The 22,526-nt window shown below is 43.7% G+C and overlaps 1 protein-coding gene across 1 annotated transcript in view; it reads left to right on the top strand.

Moving 5' to 3' along the window:
* The first annotated feature begins 582 nt into the window (after positions 1-582).
* Positions 583-22,526, top strand: part of sh3bp5b (SH3-domain binding protein 5b (BTK-associated)) — a 97,014-nt gene continuing 75,070 nt past the window's right edge. The window contains exon 1 of the mRNA XM_072509812.1: positions 583-1,146. Within this exon, the coding sequence (XP_072365913.1) occupies positions 1,075-1,146 (72 nt within the window). The 5' untranslated portion in view covers positions 583-1,074. The remainder of the gene's footprint in view (positions 1,147-22,526) is intronic.

Here is a 22,526-nt window from a genome sequence, read left to right as displayed (position 1 = left end):
ATATAGAGCTAGATGGAGTCTGTTTCATTTCAAGCAGCTGTCACAAGACCCAGACCCAGAAGAGAGGCTCGCAAAGGCAACTCAGTTAATGAAGACTCCAATTTCTTCAAACTGGTGCCAGGCAATCTTTCAATACCCAGTTGAGGAGAGGATGGGAGGGGAGGGCCTTGGTTTCACGATCCCCATCCGCTACCTGGGTCGTGTCAAGTCTCCGGAGCGGGATTCGACCCCGCCACCTTCTGACTCGGGCTCCACAGCGAGTGAGCGTCACACGGTGCCGAGTTAGCAACGCTTGATCCAACCCCGGCTTGCAACAGCAGATAATTCCCCGGCACACACACACCTCTCCGAATCAGCAGCCCCGGTTGCATTGCATTAAAGAGGAGGCCATGGTGGGTGATGCAATAGCAGCCCGTTATTTAAAAAAAAACTTTAAAAAATAAAATAACATTTCGCAGAAATAGTCCCGGGTGGTTGAAGAAATGATGTGAAGGGTCGGCTGGCTGCATTCCTCTGGCAGTTTGTGAGGGGAAGGGGGTGGATTTGAAAGGTTTCTCCCGCTCTTGTCTCCTCCTCAAAAAGCGGTCGGAACAAGAGCGGAGCCAGAGGAAGGGGCGGAGTAGCGGCGCAGAGAGGCACCCCCAGTGACAGGAACAGCAGCGCTACAACCTCCCTATTGTGTGAGAGCGGAACCTCCTTTCATTTCCACACACAAATGTGCGGATAGGGACATTTAGAAATCTTTTCCCTCTGAGGACTCTGGAACCGGGAGGGCGGTGTCTGGCGTTGTGAACGATCCGCTGGATTTTTTTTTTACATCGTTGTCCTAAAACGTCTCGAGTTTTCCTTTTCGCTCCCTCGTTGACTTGGAGCCTGTTTTAGTTGGAGAACGAATTCCAGATGTTTCTCCTGGAGGGGAGAGCGGCGTTGTGGCCGAGTCGGTCTTAATTGGTAGCCCTGCTTTTTTCCCCTCTTAACCCCCCCCCTTTTTTTTTTGTCTTCTCATTTCGGTTTGCAGTCACACGTTTAAAAAACATATATATTTCTGTAAAATATAAATTATTAAGCAGCAAAATGGACGGGTTGTCGAAAAAGAATGACAAGTTGGAAGTGGCAGAGGAGGAAGAAGTCGACCCCAGAATTCAGGTGATTATTCTGCAAAATGTTTGTTTAAATATTCGATTTTTGTGCGCCCTGCAGTTCTGCGGGTGGGTTCTATGGGTGAATAACTGGAAAATATGAATAGCAAGTTGCTTGGATGGGAAGCACTGTTTATGTTCATTAGAAGACCCCTTTGTAATGTACAGTAAGGCACTCTTATTGTAGTCCACAATATGATATATACAATATTATAATATCCTTGATACCATTATCCAGTATCAACAATTGGAGTCGACTGAGATTTAATAGTTTTCCTGGAATTGAACCCGCTCTTTTATCCAGGGTCTTTTTTTTAATCCAGGGAGGGTGCCCGCTTTTTGCATTTTATTCATGAATATCTCAAATACACTCATTCGCATTTAGTTTTAAACGCCTGTGCCAAACTGGCATAGCTGTGCCAGGACTAACTGCAGTTTTGACATATTCTGGACTGACCCCCTCTCTGACCGTCATAGCATAATAATCTTTATTGTCACAAGTGGGCATACATTAGCACACTGCAATGAAGTTACTGTGAAAAGCCCCTAGTCTCCGGTACATACAGGGAGAATTCAGAATGTCCAATTCACCTAACAGCACACCTTTCGGGGCCTGGGTAGGACATCGGAGCACCCGGAGCAAAACCCGCGCCGACACGAGGAGAACGTGCAAACTCCCCCCACTTCTGTCTCATCTCTTTGCCTGTCTGTCTGACTCTGGTTATCCCAAAGCTTTGTGATACACATGAACACGAGTTTATTCCCCCCCCCCACCCCTCTTCAGTAATTAAATTGGAATTTATTTTTGATTGATAAGATGTTCCATGAGCTATTCGCTCTCAAATTCTACAAGATCTTTCAACCCAACCAACCATACTGCTGCAGAGAAATTTGGCGATGCAGCACCATGACATCTAATTTGGCATTGCACTGGGCTAGCCCTTGTGTACAGGAACTCTGACCAAAATTCTCAGTAATTGATGGGCAGCAGCCACTAATTGCTTCCTGGACCTAATTGCACAACTGTCTATCTTCAGAAACTTTTTTTTTAAAAATTGTAAACAATATTTTGCAGTTTGGCCAGGCCTTCTGTCACTTAGCAGTGGTGCCCTGCTTCCGGGGTTTGAAGTTTTCCTTCTAGCTTTGCGCAGTGTTCTCCAAACAGAGCCTGAATATTATTATAATTTGTCCTGATTTTCCATGTCTGAAATGGAAAAAGAAACTGGTGGTAGTAACTATAAAGCTATCAGATTATCTTTTAATAAAAATAAAAAATCTCAATCTGCTCACCAGTTTCCTTTTGGGAAGGAAACTTACTCTTCCTTAACTGGTTTGCCCTACAATATGACTCCAGAGCCACACCCAAATGGTTACCTCTAAACTTCTCTCTGAGGTAGCCCCTGCAAGCTCAGTTGTATCACTGTCTTGGGGATGAGCACTAAACACTGACTCTGGTGGTCCATAGCCCACAAATGAATTAAAAATACTCTTAACTTCTTATTCCTGGTAACATCCGGTAAATCCCTTGCCAATGATTTAACATCCTTCCTATCACGGCTTGCCCAAGGCTATTGGTTATATTCCGACTGGAGCCTAACAAAGGTCAAGTACTAGTTCAACATTTCCCCTGAGGATTTGTTTTATTTTATTTTGTGGCATTATCTTGTACTGCTTTGAGGAATGATTTCTGCAGCTACACACCATGGCCCACACTCCATTTTAAAATCTTACCAGTTTTCACTATTACGCTTTCTTCCATCAGACAATAATTCAAATTTTACAAATCATGCTAATTTACTGCCATATCCCACCCTGCTCTGTTATCTATAGTCATAATTTGTTATACTTTCTTGCCTCAGTTTGGTATTAATAATAGTAACAATAGGAATATGCTAATCAAACAATGACTATCACTTGCTGGGCTCGATTCTCCCAAAAGGGAACAAAGTCCCCTCGCAAGTGCGTTTAGCCGCATGTTTCCCGGCACTCGCAGTGCCAAGAAACACATGGCTATTCAACGCGACTTGTATTGAATAAGGGGCCTGAACGGGGAACGCGCGATCAAGGCCGCACAGCCCCATTTTTGCAGTGGGGAACTCCGCTCGCCGGAACTCCCCATTGTAGTGAGACATCAGGACACCATTTTAAAATGGCATCCTGATCTCCGAGGCCCTCGAAACAATCCCTGACCCCCCCCCCCCCAGCCGAATGCAAAATGTGAGGGTCATTGGCCTGATTGCATGCGTGCATAAATGCCAGCTTGGCAGTGGCAACCTGGCAGTGCCACTGGGCACCATGGCAGTGCCAGGCTGGCACCAGCAGTGCCAGGGCACCACCCTGCCCAAAGGGCATGCAGCTGAGGGCCTCCGATCCACTGGGAGACCTCCACAAGTACCGTAGCAACCGTGCTAACCACTGTGCCGTCCATGGTAGCCCCACTCTAATGTGTAGATTGCTGAGGCTTTGGAATTCAACTCCTTCGCCTCAGAGACCTCAGTTGAGCGCCGTTCAGCATGTTCTCCCCATGTCTGTGTGGGTTTCCTCCGGGTGCTCCGGTTTCCACCCACAAGTCCCGAAAGACGTGCTAGTTAGTGGAATTGGACATTCTGAATTCTCTCTCTGTACCCGAACAGGCACTGGAATGTGGCGACGAGGGGCTTTTCACAATAACTTCATTGAAATATTAATGTAATCCAACTTGTGACAATAAAGATTATTATTATTATTATTATTATTATTACTGCACTGCTCAAATATGCAGATTTGCTAAAAAAAAGTGAACCTGGCCATTGTGGGCGGGATTCTCCTTTCAACGTCTCGTGAGATTGCCCTGAATCTTGTGAGGCATTGCGAGCCCGGGAGCGGGGTCTCCTGGTTTTCAATAGTCACGCTGCGTCGAGGCAAGCTGCTTTTCTGACGCAGCATGGCTGTAGGATTGCGCCTGCTGTTCCTGTTGTGCGCTTTCATTATATTCTTAAATAAAAGAAAGAACCTGCATTTTATACAGAACCTTTCATGACTTCAAGACCTTCCAAAGTACTTCAAAATCAGTTCAATACTTCACTTTTGTAATGTAGGAAATCTGCATAGAGCAAGGTCCCAGAAACCGCGATGAAATAACAGCCAGACAATCAGTTTAGTGATGTTATTTGAGGGATAAATATTGGTCAGAACACAATGGTGCCGTGGTTAGCACTGCTGCCTCATGGCGCCGAGGACCTGGGTTCAATCCCGGCCCCGGGTCACTGTCCATGTGGAGTTTGCACATTCTTCCCGTGTCTGCTTGGGTCTCACCCCCACAACCCAAAGATGTGCACGGCAGGTGGATTAGCCACACTAAATTCCCCCTTTAATTTGGAAAACAAATTTAAAGAAAAGAACATCAAAGGTGTGTGGATTAACAGCAAACTGACAGGAATATTAAAGAACAAGTGTACAAAGCCTGCATCCTCAGCACATTCCTCAACATTAGTGAGACCTGGACAACAAATGTTAGGCAAGGGAAAGGCTGAATGGCTTCCATATTTGTCATCTCGGTCATATCCCCGGCATCGCTTTGTAAGACGAGGTCATCCCCAACCTGTAGATCCTGGAGTAGCACACACCCATTGCTAAGTCAAAGCTGTCTGTACTGTCTTGGCCACGATCAATGCAGGGGGTGACGACTGTTTACCCAAATACCATCTCAATGGTGAACCGGCCACTGGGCGATGACCTCCTCGGCATCCATACCTCCACCAAAAGGACATTTACAAGTAAAATATGAATTTTCTGGATACTGACACAGTCAATTGGGAGAATGTTGCCAACAGCTGTGACCTCGGTAGACTGACTGGAAGGGCATTGGAAGAGATGAAACAGAAATATTGGACGGCCAAGGGGAGAGCCCAGGAAAAACAGAGGGCAGCAAACCCTACACTTTCTCAGCCCAATGTCTTCATCTGCAGCAGAGATTACCTTGCCAGAGTGGGTATATGCAATGTGTAACACTGAGTTGGCTCGTGAGATGGAAGGCTGCCAATACATCAGTTTTTTATTGACATTAGCTGAGGATTGAATATTAGAAAGAGCAGCAGAGAGAGCTCTCTACATTTCTTCAATATGGTGTCATGCAATCCATTTCATCTAAGCTGAGGGGACAGGCAGATCCTCAGTTTAATATCTCATCCAAAAATCTATGTAGCATTCCTTTAGTAGCGCACAAGAGCATCAGCCAAGATTTTGTCTTCAAGTCTCAGGAGAAGCACTTGAACTTGCAACCTTCTGAAGAGGCAGGAGTGCTACCAAGTGAGCCAGGGCTGACACCTAAATAGACTAATGGGGATTCAAAAAAACAAATGCATTCAGGGAAACCTTCAGCTTGGAAGCATTAGCTGTAAGGCTTTTGGAGGTTAGGCGACCCTCTGATAGATGGAGGTGGCATACGAGATATTTTCCACTATTTTTAAAAGATTAAGTTAAATCACTGATATGTTACCAATTTTCTTTTATAAAAAAAAAAACACAATTGAAAGAAGTTCTGTTTTTTTAAAATCCTGCCCCTGCAAATGCCTGCAATCAAGCAAACATTTCCTGTTCAGAATATGTTGCCCCTGTTTCAAAAAGTATAATTGCAGTTTAATGCTTGATATTTTCTTGACGGCGCAACTGCTTTTTAACCATGGAATGTGTTGCCTTTTTGGGCAAACATTTGAGTGGTTTGGAAATTTTTGTGCGGGGATTACATAACGTACTGCAAACAAGGCATTATAAGTTTTGGTTAGGAACACAGGAATGGCGTTGGGCCTGATAACTCCTTCGGCCTGTTCTACTGCCATTCAATCAGACCTCGTTGATTTCTGACCCAGCTCCATAGGCTCATCTTTTTCCCCCATATCCCTTAATGACTTTGGTTAACAGAATCTATCCATTTAAGATTTACAATTTAACAGTTTACTGAAGAGAATTCCTTTGCACGTCAAAATGTTTCCCATCTTCACTCCTTAAAAAACTGAGCTCAAAATCTAAGGCTAGACTCCCTACTCTTAAGATTGCTCAACCAGTGGAAATAGTTCATCTCTACTCACGCTACCTGTTCTCCTGTAATATCTTGAAAACTTGATCAAATCACCTACTGACCTCTTTAAATTGCAAGGAATACAACCTAGTTTGTGTAATCTCTCTTCACTATTTAACCCCCTGAAATCCAGCTATAATTTCTGGCAAATCTGTCTCCAAGGCCAATATATGCTCCCTGAGGCAGGGTGCTGCAGCATGATTTCTAATCCCTTGTATTATAATACTCTATGTATAAGGGGCAGCATTCCATTCGCCTTTTTGGTTGTATCTGTATTTGTGCATGATATTATCACCCTACAAGAAATCTGAACATTTTCAAGGTCCTACCGTGTAATTATAGACTTTAATATTTTTCTCGCAACGGATTTTTGGCTAACTGGTCCCTGATTTCATCCTCTCTCTTTCGTAAAGAGTAGAATGCACAATTTTCCAATTTAGCAATGGTTTCTGAATCAGGTGAACTTTGGAAAATCACAAGGAGAATCACATGTCCACCTATTGCCTTTCAAAGCCTGGGATGAAAACCTTCTGGCCCTCTGGATTTGTCACTCTTTAGTGCTAATTGGTGTTAATTTGTTTATATTAATATTGTTGAGTCCACACTTCAGGTCCAGTATAAGTTTCCTTGGGACAGCCAGCATGCTATTCTCTTCCCCTATTGTAAATACAGATACAAAGTAATTATTTAACATGTCTACATGTCCTTGTTTTCATTTATAATATCCCCGTTACCATTTTTTAAGGGACTCTCTTTGCTCCAACCACCCTAATTTTTTTCCCAATAATTGTACATTTAATTTTTTTTTTCTGATCAGTTTAAAAAAAAAAATTAGAGTACCCAATTCATTTTTTCCAATTAAGGGCAATTTAACGTGGCCAATTCACCTACCCTGCACAATTTTGAGTTGTGGGGATGAAACCCACGCAAACAAGGGGAGAATATGCAAACTCCACACTGACAGTGACCAGGGGCCAGGGTCGAACCTGGGACCTCAGCGCCGTGAGACAGCACTGCACAACCGTGCCACCATCAGTTAAAGACTTAATGCTGGGATTTCATATCTGGAATTTCTGTGTCAGGTGTCAGCATGAGGAACAAAGTTGGGGTTAACGTTTTGGCTTTTGTATGAGGTTAACATTTGTACCACAGGAGGAATTGAATTCTGAGAACTATACAGCACAGAAAGCTCTTTGCGCTTTCCCATTAGTCCCACTCCCCTGCTTTTTTTCACACAAATGTAGTAACAGGTTTAGCACAGGGCTAAATCGCTGGCTTTGAAAGCAGAACAGGGCAGGGCAGCAGCACGGTTCAATTCCCGTACCAGCCTCCCCGAACAGGTGCCGGAATGTGGCGACTAGGGGCTTTTCACAGTAACTTCAATTGAAGCCTACTTGTGACAATAAGTGATTTTCATTTCATTTCATGTCAAATCATTCAGCCCCTTGACCCTGTTTCACCATTCAGTTAGGTGGTGAATGATTGACTTGCATCTCAACTCTATTTGTCCACCTTAATTCTGTAATTGTTAAACTCGTTTACCGAATAAAAAATCTATCGATCTCAGTTTTGACTTTTTCTGATCCCCCCCCCCCAAGCACACACCCCACTCCTCTTTTCCCCCCACAGCTTTTTGGGGTAGGTGAGAATTTCCAGCATTGCTTGAATTATTCAGTGAGAAACTGGACTAATAAGAATTGAGCGACGAGGTCCTTTTGAACTTAAATTTTGACATTTAAGTTGAGCAAAAACGAGTCGACATAGCTGACTTTTAAAAAGCTAACCTCTTTTACACTAAAACCAGTTAGAGCGTAGATCATTGTCAAGTTGTTGCCAGAGACTGTAAGGTTGGACCCTCCTGGAAAAAATGCTGTGAGCATTGCATCGCCCTTAACACCCTTGCCTAACAAAAACTGATCAATCACAATTTTGAAATTTTTGATTGACTCAACATCTGCTTTGGGCAGAGTTCCAGATGTCTATTAGCCTTTGGGTGTAGGAATGCCTTCTAACATCAGCCCTCAATGGCCGAGCTCCAGTTTCAATGCTGTATTACTTTATTCTGGACTCTCCATGAGGGAAAATAATTTTCCTGTTATCTACCCTATCAAGGGAGCCAGTTAACATGGTTGGCTAGATGGCCAGTGTGTAGTTCAGCCAACAGCATGGGTTTGATTATTGAAACTTTGGCCGGAATTTTCCGGCTGTTCTCATTGGTGGAATCTTCTGGCCTCGTTGATGGTGAGCCTCTGCCACAGGTTTCCTGGGGTGGGGTGGGTGCAGAAGATCCTGCCAAAGGCAGGCCCCCACCGTGAAACATGCCGCGAGACACATGCAGAAAATCCCACCTTTCAACTTTATTTCTCCCTCCCTAGGTGTTATTTCTCCCTCCCTAGGTGCTGCTTGACTTGCTGAACATGTCCAGTATTCTCTCTTTTTTCAACTTCAGGTTTCCAGCATCTGCGGTATTCTGCTCTAGCTAAGGCCTAACTTAGTTTATAAAACTCAAAGCAAGCAAAATATCTTAATGTATTTTTACACTCTCAGCACCTAGCCAGATAATACGAAATGAGGTCCTTGCTCATGGAAGTACGGGGTATTACCTGGAGTCAAGCTTTAATAACTTTCCTTGTACTCCCAGCAAAATCTGTTATAGGTACAATTGGGCGGGGGGGGGGGGGGGGGGGATCACCAATTCATCTTATCTTATCCTTATAGTGAGTATTCAAATCCCTTTAACTACTCCATTTTGTTTCGTGTGATGACTTTAGTTCCAAGATAAATTGTCCTTGATCATCAATCACTGGACCTTTTGACTGCGCTGTTCAGAGGGATAAGTTGATTGCTCCAAAGCGCTACTAATGGTCCAGCTACTAAGAGACCTAAGGAACCTGTGTATTTATGTTTAACACTGGGGCTGTTTAGCACAGGGCTAAATCGCGGGATTTGAAAGCAGACCAAGGCAGGTCAGCAGCATGGTTCAATTCCTGTAACAGCCTCCCCGAACAGGTGCCGGAATGTGGCGACTAGGGTCTTTTCACAGTAACTTCATTGAAGCCTACTTGTGACAATAAGCGATTTTCATTTCATTTCATTTCATTTCCAGAAAATGTCACAACCTCCATTTGTTTTCCTGTGTGTTCTGCTGTTGCCTGTACTATTTATTGCCAATTATTAAGGAATGATTGGACAACTGAGTGGGCATCTGTGTCACTTCAAGGGGCCTTTAATAGCCAGTTGCATATAGATAGGTGTTGCATGTAGATCCACCTGGCAAGGTATGGAATGTTCTCTTCCACTATGGGTGTGACTGAGGCTGTTGAGTATTTAGAATAACCCAGACGCTTTCATTGATCTTTTGGGTTTGGGGTTAGCCAATTCATGACCAGTTATGTTGACTTCAGTTTGAATTTGCGGCTTCTGAGTTGCTAATGCAGTACAATGGCCATGATGCCTACCACACTGCATTCTCCAACTTGACATAGTTTGAATTGGGAATGAAGGGAGTCGCACCTATATCCCCAGCTCTGTGGTACTAAATGCCAGTGCACTGTCATCGTACAACCCTCTATAACTTAAATGAAACATTTATCCTGTAAGTCATGGTGGTGGGAAGGATAGCAAGGTTCCAAGCTCAACTGTTGGCCTGTCCTGGTGTTAGAACATAGAACATAGCACATTACAGCGCAGTACAGGCCCTTCAGCTCTCGACGTTGCGCCGACCTGTGAAACCACTCTAAAGCCCATCTACACTATCTGCATTGCAAGGGAGGAGGTGCTGTAGCCCGCTTCATTGTCTCTGCGTTTGAAGAGGGAACATCAACAGGGTCCATGCTCCTGACTGTTTGGGCAGAACCCTTCTGTGTTATTAGTATGTGACATTGAGGACAGGAACTGGCTTGCTATGATTACCCCCCCCCCCTCAAATCATTAAGTAACCTGCTCTCACACACTGTCAAGGCTCACATTATCAAAAGGTACTGTACATGTGCTCAGTTGAAATGCCCATGGAACTGGTTCATATGTTCACTCACATTGTTTTTGTTCTCCCCAGTTGCTATTTGTCTTAAATCTGCTGGTACTATACAGAGTGGAGCAATTATTTTTGTAAGCTGCCAATTGCAGCAAGATAAGGAAGGGTTATGTGCTGTATGCAGTACAATCTACAAACTAAATTTCATTCTTATCTCTTGTGATGCAGTAGCTAATTAAATTTAACATAAGTTGTCGGTCTCTCATCTATCCCTGACCGTGAGCTTTAAAGCCCTAACGCTGAATGATGATGTAGAATTCCCTCTCTCAGGCTGACATTTTGGGTTATATGGTTGATTAGAATGATCTTGTTTCCTCTTAAGCTTTAACCTTTAAAACTTTGTTTTAATGTGAAGTTTGAAATATTGCTTTAAAATCCATAGTCTACATTGCTAAGTTATTTTATGAATATCAATATTAAATGTGGATTATTTAAAAGCGAGGAAGTTTAGTAAAAGTGATTTACTCTGCATTTTTTTTAGGTTAAGATACTGTTTGCAGTTTCCGTATTTGTAAACTTTGTATTTTTGAACAATATCCTGACAGCATGTCACATTTTCTGTGAGACTGCACGAATGACGTCCCAATCATGAGTGTTATGGTATGAATATTCATGTAGGTTATGAACACAATAAGTTCTCAGCATCAGAATACCAATTGGACCAAATTTCTTGTAAATTATACGGAACGTGTTAACTGTTAGTTGTGCGCGCGCGGGGTGACTACAGCTCAGTAATATCATCTTCAAAATTTTCTAAAATTTGACAGCTGAAATAACCACGATATCTCCAAGATATCTATTATTGTCTGTGTTGCAATTTCCAGTAATAATAGATACCTTAGAGTGACAGCCTGGGATCTAATTGAGGGTTTCAGGTGGTTTATGTATAGCATATATATCGGTGGATAACTAACGCTGTTCATTTACGAGGAGATGGAATAAAATCTGAGAACTGCAGACCAAACAACTGAATGCCACATTTAAGAAAGATTCAGCAATCTATAGTAAAATAAGTGAATCTAGAGTCAGAAAATGTGACAAAAAAAAGTCAGCATGGATTCCAAAAGGCTAAAAGGTGCTTAATTAACCCGATAGAATTCCTTGTAGAGCACATTTGCTAACAAAAATAAAAAACAGAGATCAGAGGTAACGGGTAGTACTTCAGTTTAAGGGAAAGTAGAAAGTAGTGTTTCTCAAGGACCAGTGCTGAGGCAAGTTGTTATTTATAATTTACATTCATGATTTGGACTTGTAAACAAGTAACTCAGTATCAAAATTTGCAAATGATATCAAACTGGTGGGTACAGCTAAAACTGAAGAAGAATGCAACATAATATAAGATGCATTAGAAAACGTACAGAATCTGTACTTAATTGGACAAGTGAACTTTAACATGGATAAATGTGAAGTGATACACTCTTGTGGGAAACATAGAAACATCACCTCATAGAATCATATAGAATCATAGAATTTACTGTGCAGAAGGGGGCCAGTCGGCCCATCGAGTTTGCACCGGCCCTTGAAAAGAGCACCCTACCCAAGCCCCCCCCCCCCCACCCCATTCCTGTAAACCAGCAACCCCACCCAGCCTCTTCTATCATGTTCTCCCGTTTTACTTAGGCTCGCCACAATGTTGGTTGATCATCCATCGTCATTTTCTCCCAGTCAGTCACCCATTCCACTTGAGTCTCTCTCTCTCTCTCTCTCTGTCTCTCTCTAAATCTCTCTCTCTCTCTCTCTAAATCTCCCTCTCTCTAAATCTCTCTCTGTCTCTCTCTAAATCTCTCTCTCAATCTTTTTCTCTCTCTCTCTAAATCTCTCTCCCTCTCTCTCTCTCTCTCTCTCTCTAAATCTCTCTCTCAACCTCTCTCTCTCTCTCTCTATCAATCCCTCTCTCTATCAATCTGTGTGTGTGTCTCTCTCTTTATCTTCTTGGTTACCTTCTTTGTTTCTGCCACTTATCTCCTGATGGGCCAGTTCCCAATATGGCCCTCTCTTCCTCACTCCACACATCCATCATCTAAGCATCCACATCTCACTAGTATCCAATCATTGTTCCTCTTTTCTTGCTCTACCACTTGCATACAATAAGGTTGGCCTTACAACTGTCTTGTAGATTCTTCCTTTCAGTTTCAGCAACAATTTTCTATCACAAAGCACTCCACTACACCACTTCCAATTACTCCAACCAGTGATAAAGCCTTGCTTAATTTCCATTTCCATCCTTCCATCTTCTGTCACCACCAACCACAGTTGTTTGAAACGAATCACTTTCTTCAAGTCTTCACCTGTAAACTTTACACCTTCACTTTCATCCTCTTCTCTATGTTGAAACAACGGCCCTTATATTAGATCTTTCAGCCGGCTGATCATCGTACCTCTGACTTCCAGTGCTTTTCTCCAGTTCTCCAGAAATGGCATATTCACATCAACCCCAGCACATAGCTCAATGTCATCTGCAAACATCATTGCCGAAACTGCTGCGGGAGTTTCACAGCTATTCGATTGTGGTGTTCCTCACTCCCCAACAGACCAGACGACACTGAGTTCCAGTTCAAAATCTTTATTCAAACTAAAACAGGGGAGCTAAACATCCACCACGTGGCTTGCCAGCTCTCCCAACAAAGAAAATACAGAGCAATTATACCTTTTGCCCACCTTCCAAGTAATTAATATATACCTACAAAACAAAAGAGTACATTTGTTTAAAAGTGTCTATGTCCATTCACAACTGGCAATTAGGATTACATAATGTATATCGTGTGAGAATAATTAAACCATCACAATTTAATAGCAGCACGGTGGCGCAGTCGTTAGCATTGCTGTCTCACGGCACTGAGGACCCGGGTTCGATCCCGGCTCTGAGTCACTGTCTGTGTGGGGTTTGCACATTCGCCCCATGTTTGCATGGGTTTCGCCCCCACAACCCAAAGATGTGCAGGTTAGGTGAATTGGCCATGCTAAATTGCCCCTTAATTAGAAAAAATTAATTGGGCCCTCTAAATTTATTTTAAAAAAACAATCACAATTTGGGCACATATTTAATTATAATAACACCAAGCACATGAGTTTCTCTATTTATCTACTTACAAGTATGCTAGGAATATGTTTGACCATGGGTGTACCATACACCCTTCCTGCTGTTCCTTGTACTAATGGACACACATGAACTGCAGCTATACAGTGTGCAATTGAATTTTTGTGCGTGGACTGTGAGACTAAAACCTCACCAAAATCAATATAGCAATGGTCGTTGAATGTTATCTTTGACAGCCTGGACGGAAGCAACTGGTTTCTTTTGCCCACCTTTCTTTTTCATTGGTTTTCTGTCTTTGATAATTTAACAGCTATCAGCTTGTGTGATTTTTAAACTTGTATGACTTTTAACCCTTTCAGTGACCCTTAAGTCTCACTTGCTCAGAACACGCAAGAAAATTGGGAAGAGAATGTGGCTCAGTGACAATCGTCAGTGCAATCCAACCTTAGCTTCAAAGCGCTCTCTCTATTCCCACCCCCCCCAACTGCCTCTTCCTCTTTCTTTGTACGTGTCTTATAATAGTATAACTGTACATACGTTTCAAGGAATTGATACATTCCTGCACATCTCCACACTACCTCTTTAGTCACTTTGGTCATCGGTCTTCTCTGGATCAATGAATACAATCTTCATGTTGCAGATGAAGATATCTATATTTCTTCATCACTTTTTTCAAAACAAATTTTTTAAAATCGATAATGCTTCTGGGCATGGATCTGAACTGACTGTCCTAGATTTGCATCATCTCAGTCAGTCTCTGGCCCTTGACTTCCTCCCATATCTTGAAGATCTATGATAGGTTAATTCCTTGGTAGGCTTTACAATCTTGAATGTTTTCATTTCCTTTGAATATTGATACCAAAAGCATTTGTTTCTACGCCATTGATATTTTCTCTCATCACAATACAATTCTGTAGCTTATTTGGCACCTGGAGTCCATATTCACCTGGGCAGGTCCATAGGGGTACGGTGTCGCAAAACCGGCTACGTCCGGACCAAGTCAGTAACGGGAGTTTGGATCTTGCTGATTTTCCGGATGGGTCAGGCAGATCAGGCCAAGCCAGGTTGGGTAGTGTCAATGATCGCTCAAACCACTCCGAGCTTGGGAAAGGTCTGGCATGTGAAGCTGATAACTGGCCGAGCACACCAATGGGCCAATGCAGCACCTAGCCATACAAACTGGTAAATTATTTTACTAATTTATAATAAGAATTGTGCCTCATGCATGGCAGCTTATATGAGAAGAGGTAGTTGTTAGACCATAAGATCATAAGTTATAGGAGCAGAATTAGGCCATTCAGCCCAACTAATCTGCTCCGCCATTCAAACATGGCTGATGTGTGTCTCATCCACATTCTCCTGCCTTCTCTCCATAACCCTTGATCCCCTTATTCATCAAGAACCTATCTATCTCTGTCTTAAAGACGCTAAGTGACTTGGTCTCCACAGCCTTCTGCGACAATGAGTTCCACAGATTAACCACCCTTTGGCTGAAGAAATCCCTCCTCATCTCTGTTTTAAAGGATCGTCCCTTCAGTCAGAGGCTGTGGCCTTGGGTTCTTGTCTCTTCTGCTCGTAGAAACATGCTCTCCATGTCCAGTCTTTCTAGGCCTCTCCGTATTCTGTAAGTTTCAGTATGATCCCCTCTCATCCTTCTAAACTCTATTGAGTACAGGCCCAGAGTCCTCAACCCCTCCTCGTATGATAAGTCCTTCATTCCGGGGATCATCCTTGTGAACCTTGTCTGGAGACTTTCCAAGGCCAGCACATCCTTCCTTAGATACGGGGCCCAAAACTACTCTCAATATTCCAAATGGGGTCTGACCAGAGCCTTACACAACCTCAGCAGTACATTCCTGCTCTTGTATTCTAGCCCTCTCAATATGAATGCTAGCATTAAATTTGCCTTTCTAATTGCCAACTGAACCTGCATGTAAGAGAATCCTGAACTAGGACTCCTAAGTTTCTGATTTCCAAAGCCTTTTCCCATTTAGAAAATAATCAATGTCTCTATTCTTCCTACCAAAGTACGTAACCTCACACTTTCCACATTGTATTCCATCTGCCACTTCTTTACCCACTCTCTTAGCCTGTCCAAGTCCTTCTGCAGCCTTGCTGCTTCCTCAATACTACATGTCCCGCTACATATCTCTTGCATCATCTGCAAACCTAGCAACAATGCCCTCAGTTCCTTCTTCCAGATTGTTAATGTATACAGTGTATAGTTATGGTCCCAACACTGACCCCTGCGGAATTCCACTCATCACCGGCTTCCATCCTGAAATAAACCCCTTTATCCCCACTCTCAACTTCTGCCAGTCAGCCAATCCTCTGCCCATGCCAGTACCTTGCCCCTAACACCATGGGCTCTTATTCAGCAGCTTCCTGTAAGGCACCTTGTCAAAGGCCTTCTGGAAATCCAAATAGACCGCGTCCACTGGTTCACCTTTTTTAACTTCCTCAAAGAATTCTAACAGATTTGTCAGGTATGATCTCCTCTTCACAAAGAAGCTTTGCTGACTCCGTTCTATTTTACCACGTGCTTCCAAGTACTTTGCAATCTCATCCTTAATAATACTCTTAAAATCTTACCAAAACCAAAGTCAAGCTAACCGACCGAAGTCAGGCTAACCGGCCTATGTTTCCCATCTCCTGCCTCCCTCCCTTCTTCTACAGTGGTGTCACATTAGCCATTTTGCAGTCCTTTGGGACCCTCCCTGCCTACATTGATTCCTGAAAGATCACCACCAATGCCTCCACAATCTCCTCAGCTATTTCCTTCAGACCTTTCAGCTTCCTTGGCACCCTCTCCTTAGTGATGGCCAGTACACTCACCGTTGCTTCCTGATTCTCTTGAAATTCTGGTATGCCACTGGGAAGACTGATACAAAGTACTTATTCAGTTCCTCTGCCATTTCTTTGTTCCCTATTACTACTTCTCTAGCCACATTTTTCCGTGGTCCAATGCCCATTCATGCCTCTCTCTCACTTTCTAATATATAAAAAAAAACTCTTGCAATCTACTTTGATATTGTCAGCTAGCTTAGTTAGCTAGTCGACGTTTCCCTGTCTTTGCTTCTTTGAAGGTTTGTGTTCGGGAAAAGTTAGGATGAGGAAAATTATTCATGGATTTTATGCAGGAATTGCAGAATGTAATTCCAACTGTTATTTATTATCTGTTAGTGAAAAGGCACAACTCCCATGTTTCTTGAGGTATATTGTTGATGTTGCTAAATTTTAATTCCAATTACCACCAAGTCTTCTAGACCTCTTTGTTTTTAATTTAAAAACAAACCTAATCTTAGTCTCACTACCTCCTGCGTTGCTGCTGCCATTCAGTGAATGCTGCAGGATTGGATTGTGATACTGCACTACGTGTGTGGGTATACCACTTAAGAAATGCCATTAATAGATTACTGTACGGTGGGAGCAAAGCAGTTTGTAGTCTCCTAGTGTAAAGGTTAGTGTGCTCATATTTCTGTTCAGATATCCTGTATGGTAAAAACACTAACCATGCCTTGCAATTGTGGAGCCAAAACATTTCATGCCGCTGTCCAATACGGAGTATTTCTGTCTCGCTGTATAAATCCTGGTGTGTTCTGCATTTGCTTTGTACGATTCCAAAAGTAAATTAAGTAGTTGTATTATTTATTGACCTCTATTTCTACAACGAAGGAATTATTATCCCACGGAATGCATGGCTGGGATTTCTTGGTTTATTCAATTATCTAGGCTGAGATATTTATTAAAACGCAACAACATTGAGCTAAGCTGGTTGCACAATTAAATAGTGTCTAATTAAATAGGGCAAATCTAACTATTGTCTTCAGTGGAAGGGATGCATTTCTTCTCGTGAAAAGCATGAAAACACATTTACACAGACATGCAGATCTCATTCTGTTTGCTTCTTGTTTCTTTGGCAATTCGTCATTGGCTGCAGTAGGAATAGGCACTGCCCTTAAGACAGACGTGAAGGCTTTAGAGAGGGTGCAGGAAAGATTTAGGCGAATGCTTCCAGGGGTGAGGGACTGCAGTTATGAGGATAGAATTGGAGAAGCTGGGGGTTATTCTCTTTGAAGAAGAGAAAGTTGAGAGACAATATAACAAGAGGTGTTGAAAATCATAAGGTGTTTTGACAGAGCAGATAGAGAAAAACTGTTCCTTTTGGCGGAGGGGTTGACAACAAACGGGTACAGATTTAAGGAGTTTAATCAAAGAACCAAAGACGATGTGAGAAAACATTTTTTTAATGCAGTGACTGGTTAAGAATGGAATGCAGTGTCTGAGAGTATGCTGTCAGTAGATTCCTTTCTGCCTTTCAAAGAGGAATTGGATAAGCACCAGAAGAGGTTTAAAAAAATTATTGCATGCATAGTTATGGGGAAAGGATTGTGTGTGGAGGGGGGGGGGGGGGGGGGGGGAGGATGCGGGTGGGAGTAGTTGCTCTTGCAGAGAGCTAGCATGAGCACAACGAGCCAAGGAGCCGTCTCCTGTGCTTGTAACTCTTCCAGTATTCTAGAATATTCAATGAATTTGTACCAAGTGAGCCACTGTGCCTTTACGAGCATGAGCTCATCTGCAGAATGTGTGCTTTCTTTTTCAGTTCCACCAAATTGAAATATCTAGTTGTACTGACAAAGCCATGAGAATTAATAGCGAAATCCTGAAAAGAAACCAGCTGAAGACTGCCTCCTACTATTTCTGGTTGTTTAATGTTGCAAAGTCAGTTGGAGCTTTGCACTTGCTTAGAATAGGGAACACTGTGATGTGTCAATCATAGTAAACTAATGGGACAGACTACACGGGGGACGTTGACCACTCGCTTTCCCTTCTCTCTCTCTCTTCCCCCCCCCCGACTCCCCACCTGTCCAAAATGGACGTAAAAGAGTCAGGGGTGGAGTTAAATCAGTAAATATGTGACACCCAACCCTTGCAGCTATGTGTGTTCCTTACTTTGGGTTTAAGCAAGATGGATTGGGAGTGGTTTATTGAAGTTTTACACTTTATGCACTGTACATTCAACCTGGGTATGTGCATCGGGTACAATATACAAGACATTTCCCTTGGTATCGATGCCTCCCCCACCCCTTTGTTGTTTAAAGTTCTTTTCTTAGTTACTTCTTATACCATGAATTTGGGAGTTCTGAGCAACCTGCTCTGGAAAGGTGGGTCACTGATTATAACATTTAAATGAAGGTCCGTTTTTCAGATTTTGGAAATCATTCGAATTTAATAGCTACAGGCTTTGGTTCCCAGGGCCCAAGAAATTCACCAGCGAAAGGGAGGCAAGAACTCACTAATTCAGCAGTTGTATATTACAACAGCACGGGGGGTGGATCTGGAGAAACAGGAGTGCTCCCAACAGCAAATTCTCTGCGCAACCTGATGATTCCACATCCCCCCCACCCTCCCGCCCCCTGCCCTCAGGGTGAGCTTCTCGTATCCCTGCACTCTGCCTACTTCCATCACCATGACCCAATCATTCACTCCCACTGGACTCCATGCCACCCACAACCACACCCTGTCCAGATCTTTTCCAGTCTTTATCTAATTGGCAGCTGAATGGAAAACCGTTTTTTAAAAAAAAAAATGACTTCCACATTCCTGAGATATCCAGGTTTTCCGGCCACATAGCCTCCCTCACCCTTTGCCTAAATAGCAGGCCCGTGTGGTAATCACAAAACATACAAAGTTTAAGACTATGGTTTCGTTATGAACCACTAGCTGATGGTTGCTGTGACCACCAAGCATGCTGGTTCCTTTTATTTTAAGTTTGAAACTTCTGGACCTCTGGTTTGATTTGCAATTTAGACACAACAGAACTTTAAATTCCAAAAATGCAGCAGATTGGCTTTCCCAGTGCATCAGGACGGAGACTGAATCCTCCCCATTGCAATAGGATCACGAGACCAGTGCCTGATTTGTTATGTTCTAGGTGTAACATAAGCGGTTTCCTTGTGGTGCACTTGACAAAGGAAGGTTCAGACGTGGAGATAACTTCAACACGTTTATGAAACTATTTACACTTCTATTACTCGGGTTCGACACTGTTGCTAATCCTACTATAGCTAACCAGTTGCTGAAATCCACATGGTGGGTGTAATATTGAATCAACCCTGTGTCTTTACTCACTGACTGTCTCCACTGGAAAGAGGCAGATCATGTGTGTGGTGTCCTTTATATATGGGTTGGTGTAATGCCCTCCTGTGATGGTGTCACCTCTGTGTGTATCGTGAATGTCCATTGGTCACATCCTATCTAACTGATCTATTGGTTGAGTGTGTGTGTGTGTGTGTGTGATGTCTCTTGTGCTCCCTCTAGTGTCTAGCTAACCTACATGATGCACATCACCACATCCCCCTTTTTTTATATGTTCATATTTTCTGTACACTGTAAGAAAATTGAACAAAGAACAGGTAGATAAAGTAAGGTATATACAAGTCATGGTAACAGTGATTAAATAATAAGTCCAAATCATTCGTGTGAGTCCAAAAAACCATCAATCATCATGGTCAAATGTCTCTCTTGGTTATGAGCGCCATCAACGTCCCTGTGCCACAGGAACCAAGAAGTGGTCAAATCACTTCGCTGTCTGATTTGGAGTCCCTTTCTTTTTTCGATGTTTGTGGTGGTGCTGTCAGATGGCATCTTGTAGCTGATGAGGTGTTGATGTGAAGAGGTACCATCAACAGTATCATTCGAGGTCATGGATGTGCCATATGTTGAAGCTGGATAAGACTGTACATACTGGTTCTGACCACATGCTGTGCTGGAAGGGTGATCCTGCTGAGAACCGTTGAAGCTTGTCGAATTGGAAACAGAATTGCTGCTCGCATAAATACCTGGTGATGGTGTGAAACTAGAACCTTGCATCTGATGTGAATATGCCGTCTGACCAGGCTGGGGTGCAGCAAATCCTGGGCTGTAACTAAGGCATCCAGTCTGTAGTGCAGATTGTGCTTGCGGTAGTCCTCCTTCGGTCTTGATTCCATTAGTGGGCAATCCGTAGTGCTGGCCTGTTTGAGATTATGCTGCATAGACTGCTGGCTGCTGCATGCCTGAATACTGGGTTTGTCCAGCATGAGCTGTCATTGGCTGCACTGCTGGTGTGGAAAAAATGTGTGGATACTGCTGTGGTGAATATTGGTGTATTCCTCTTGGACTGTAGCCGCTGCTTGTTATTACTGACCCAGCGTAATTGTTAAGTGATCCATCTCCTGTCGTTGGGGCATCTGCTGTCACCCTGGGCATGCCATCACTAAGGTTGCGGCACTCCCTGTCTGGAGTAAAGTCCGGCTTACGTGAATCAGAGTTGGCGTTTGGTTGCCCCCCATCTGGAGTCTGGTCTGTTATAACTGAGTCCGTGTTGGTTTGTTGATGCTCCCCATCCGAAATCTTAGCAGGTTCACTGGAGTCAGCTGAGATTTCTTGAAGCTGCACGTCTGGAGTCAGAACATGCAGGAATGCATTGACTTGTGGAGAGGTTCGAGCGAATGAGGGTGGAAGTGTCATGGTGTCACCGGAGTCACCAGTGGTCTCACAGTGATCGTCGAGTGCCTCTGTACACACTAGCTGAGGTCTGTCACTTTGCACATCTTGCATGGGAAGTGGGATGCTGTCGTCACTCGTCTCACATACCGTGGGTAGAGCCTCAGTAGCTGCTTGTTGTTCACTTGGGTTGGGTAAATTGTCAGAGTCTTCATCTGGTGGCGCAAACAATGTGGGTGGACTGTCATTGTCTTGCTGTTGTCCTGCATTTGGGCTTGGACTGTCATCGTCGCTTTGTTCTTCACTGTAGCATGATAGATCGTCATGGTCGTCCTGCTGTGCATTGGAACGTGGTAGACTGTCATAGTCTTCTTGCTGTTTACTTGAGCATGGCAGACTTGCATCATCTGCCGCTAGTTGGTCAGAGGAGGTTGCTAGACCCTCATGGACTTGTTCCTGCAAGGACTGCGCATCGGAGTCTTGCGTTGCTTCTATCGTGGAGGCTGTCCACTAGCTCGCTGCGGAGGCTTGTGACACTGGAGTCACGTCTTGCAAGGACTGCGCTCTGGAGTCTTGCGTTTCTTCTATTGTGGAGTCTGCCCACAAGCTCGCTGTGGTGGCTTGTGACACTGGAGTCACTTCTTGTTCATGCAAGGACTGCAGTGTGGAGTCTTGCATGTCTTCTTTCGTAGAGTCGGGAACCCTGAGCGGTGCATGGACCATGCTCTGTGTGGCAGCAGGCCACTCTCTGTGGGCTTGTACTGCTCTCTGTCTCTTGGTTTCAGGCTGCAGCATAATCCTGCACTCACGAGTCAGGATGTCATATCTGCTGGGCTGAAGATCCTTAAATGTGAAGAACCCGTCGTTGGGGTCATCAATATGCAACACATCAAGTTGCGGTTCGGATTTGGTACTGGGGTAGCCTCCCAAGGTGAAAGGTTCGCCTGAGTCATTGTCTTCTAGGACCATATCATCACTGTTTGCGTCGGAGCTGGCATTGGGCTCGGTGAGGTCCAGAGAAAATGTAAAGGTCGGTTTCGAAGTATTCAAGGTCGGAATCATCAGTTTGGGTGTAGGTAACTGCTTGTTGCAGGGTTCTTTTGAGGTTAATTTAATTTCCTGGTTCAATTTGAGGCATTGTGCTGTCATTCCAGGTGAAGGAAGCTTGTTTTACGGCTTTAAAAGATTTTTTTTCTTTGATTTGGGATGTTTCCCCTTTAAATGGGCGTGGTCCGGGGTCTGTGATGTCATGACGCATGTGACATCATACGTAGGAAGCGTTTGCCCATGCACAATTCGCTGTTCCTGTACCGATGGCCGTTTTCGTGATTGCGCATGCGTGGTGTCTCGCGCATGTGCAAACTGACCTTCCCGTTCTGTGCACTTCTCGCGCAACTGTGCAAGTACAATCCCTTTAGAAAAATGGCCGCCGATCAAAACTGTTCTCTGCTCCGGGATCTCGGCCTTGTGGTGAGTACTGGCGCTTCTCTTGCCTTTTCTTGCTGTTTGGAGTGTGTTTTCCTCACAGTATTTGCCGAATTTGTCCAGGACTGCCTGGAAGTCGCTCCTGTTTTGCCCCTTGGAGAACTTGAATTTTTAAAAGATTTCTTCTGCTCTGGCACCGGCAATGGTGAGGAGAAGCTCTGTCTTTTCAGCATTGGCCAGGTCTTCTAGTTCTACTGCTACCAGGAAGATTTCAAACATTTGCCAGAATACCCGCCAGTTTTCGCGGAGATCGTCATGGCACTGGAGTTACTGCGGAACCCGGATCTC

This window comes from Scyliorhinus torazame, chromosome 6 (genome assembly GCF_047496885.1).
Source record: "Scyliorhinus torazame isolate Kashiwa2021f chromosome 6, sScyTor2.1, whole genome shotgun sequence".
NCBI classification, from domain to species: domain Eukaryota; kingdom Metazoa; phylum Chordata; class Chondrichthyes; order Carcharhiniformes; family Scyliorhinidae; genus Scyliorhinus; species Scyliorhinus torazame.
Note: the sequence above shows the minus strand (reverse complement) of the source record. Positions and strands in the feature narration are given on the sequence as shown.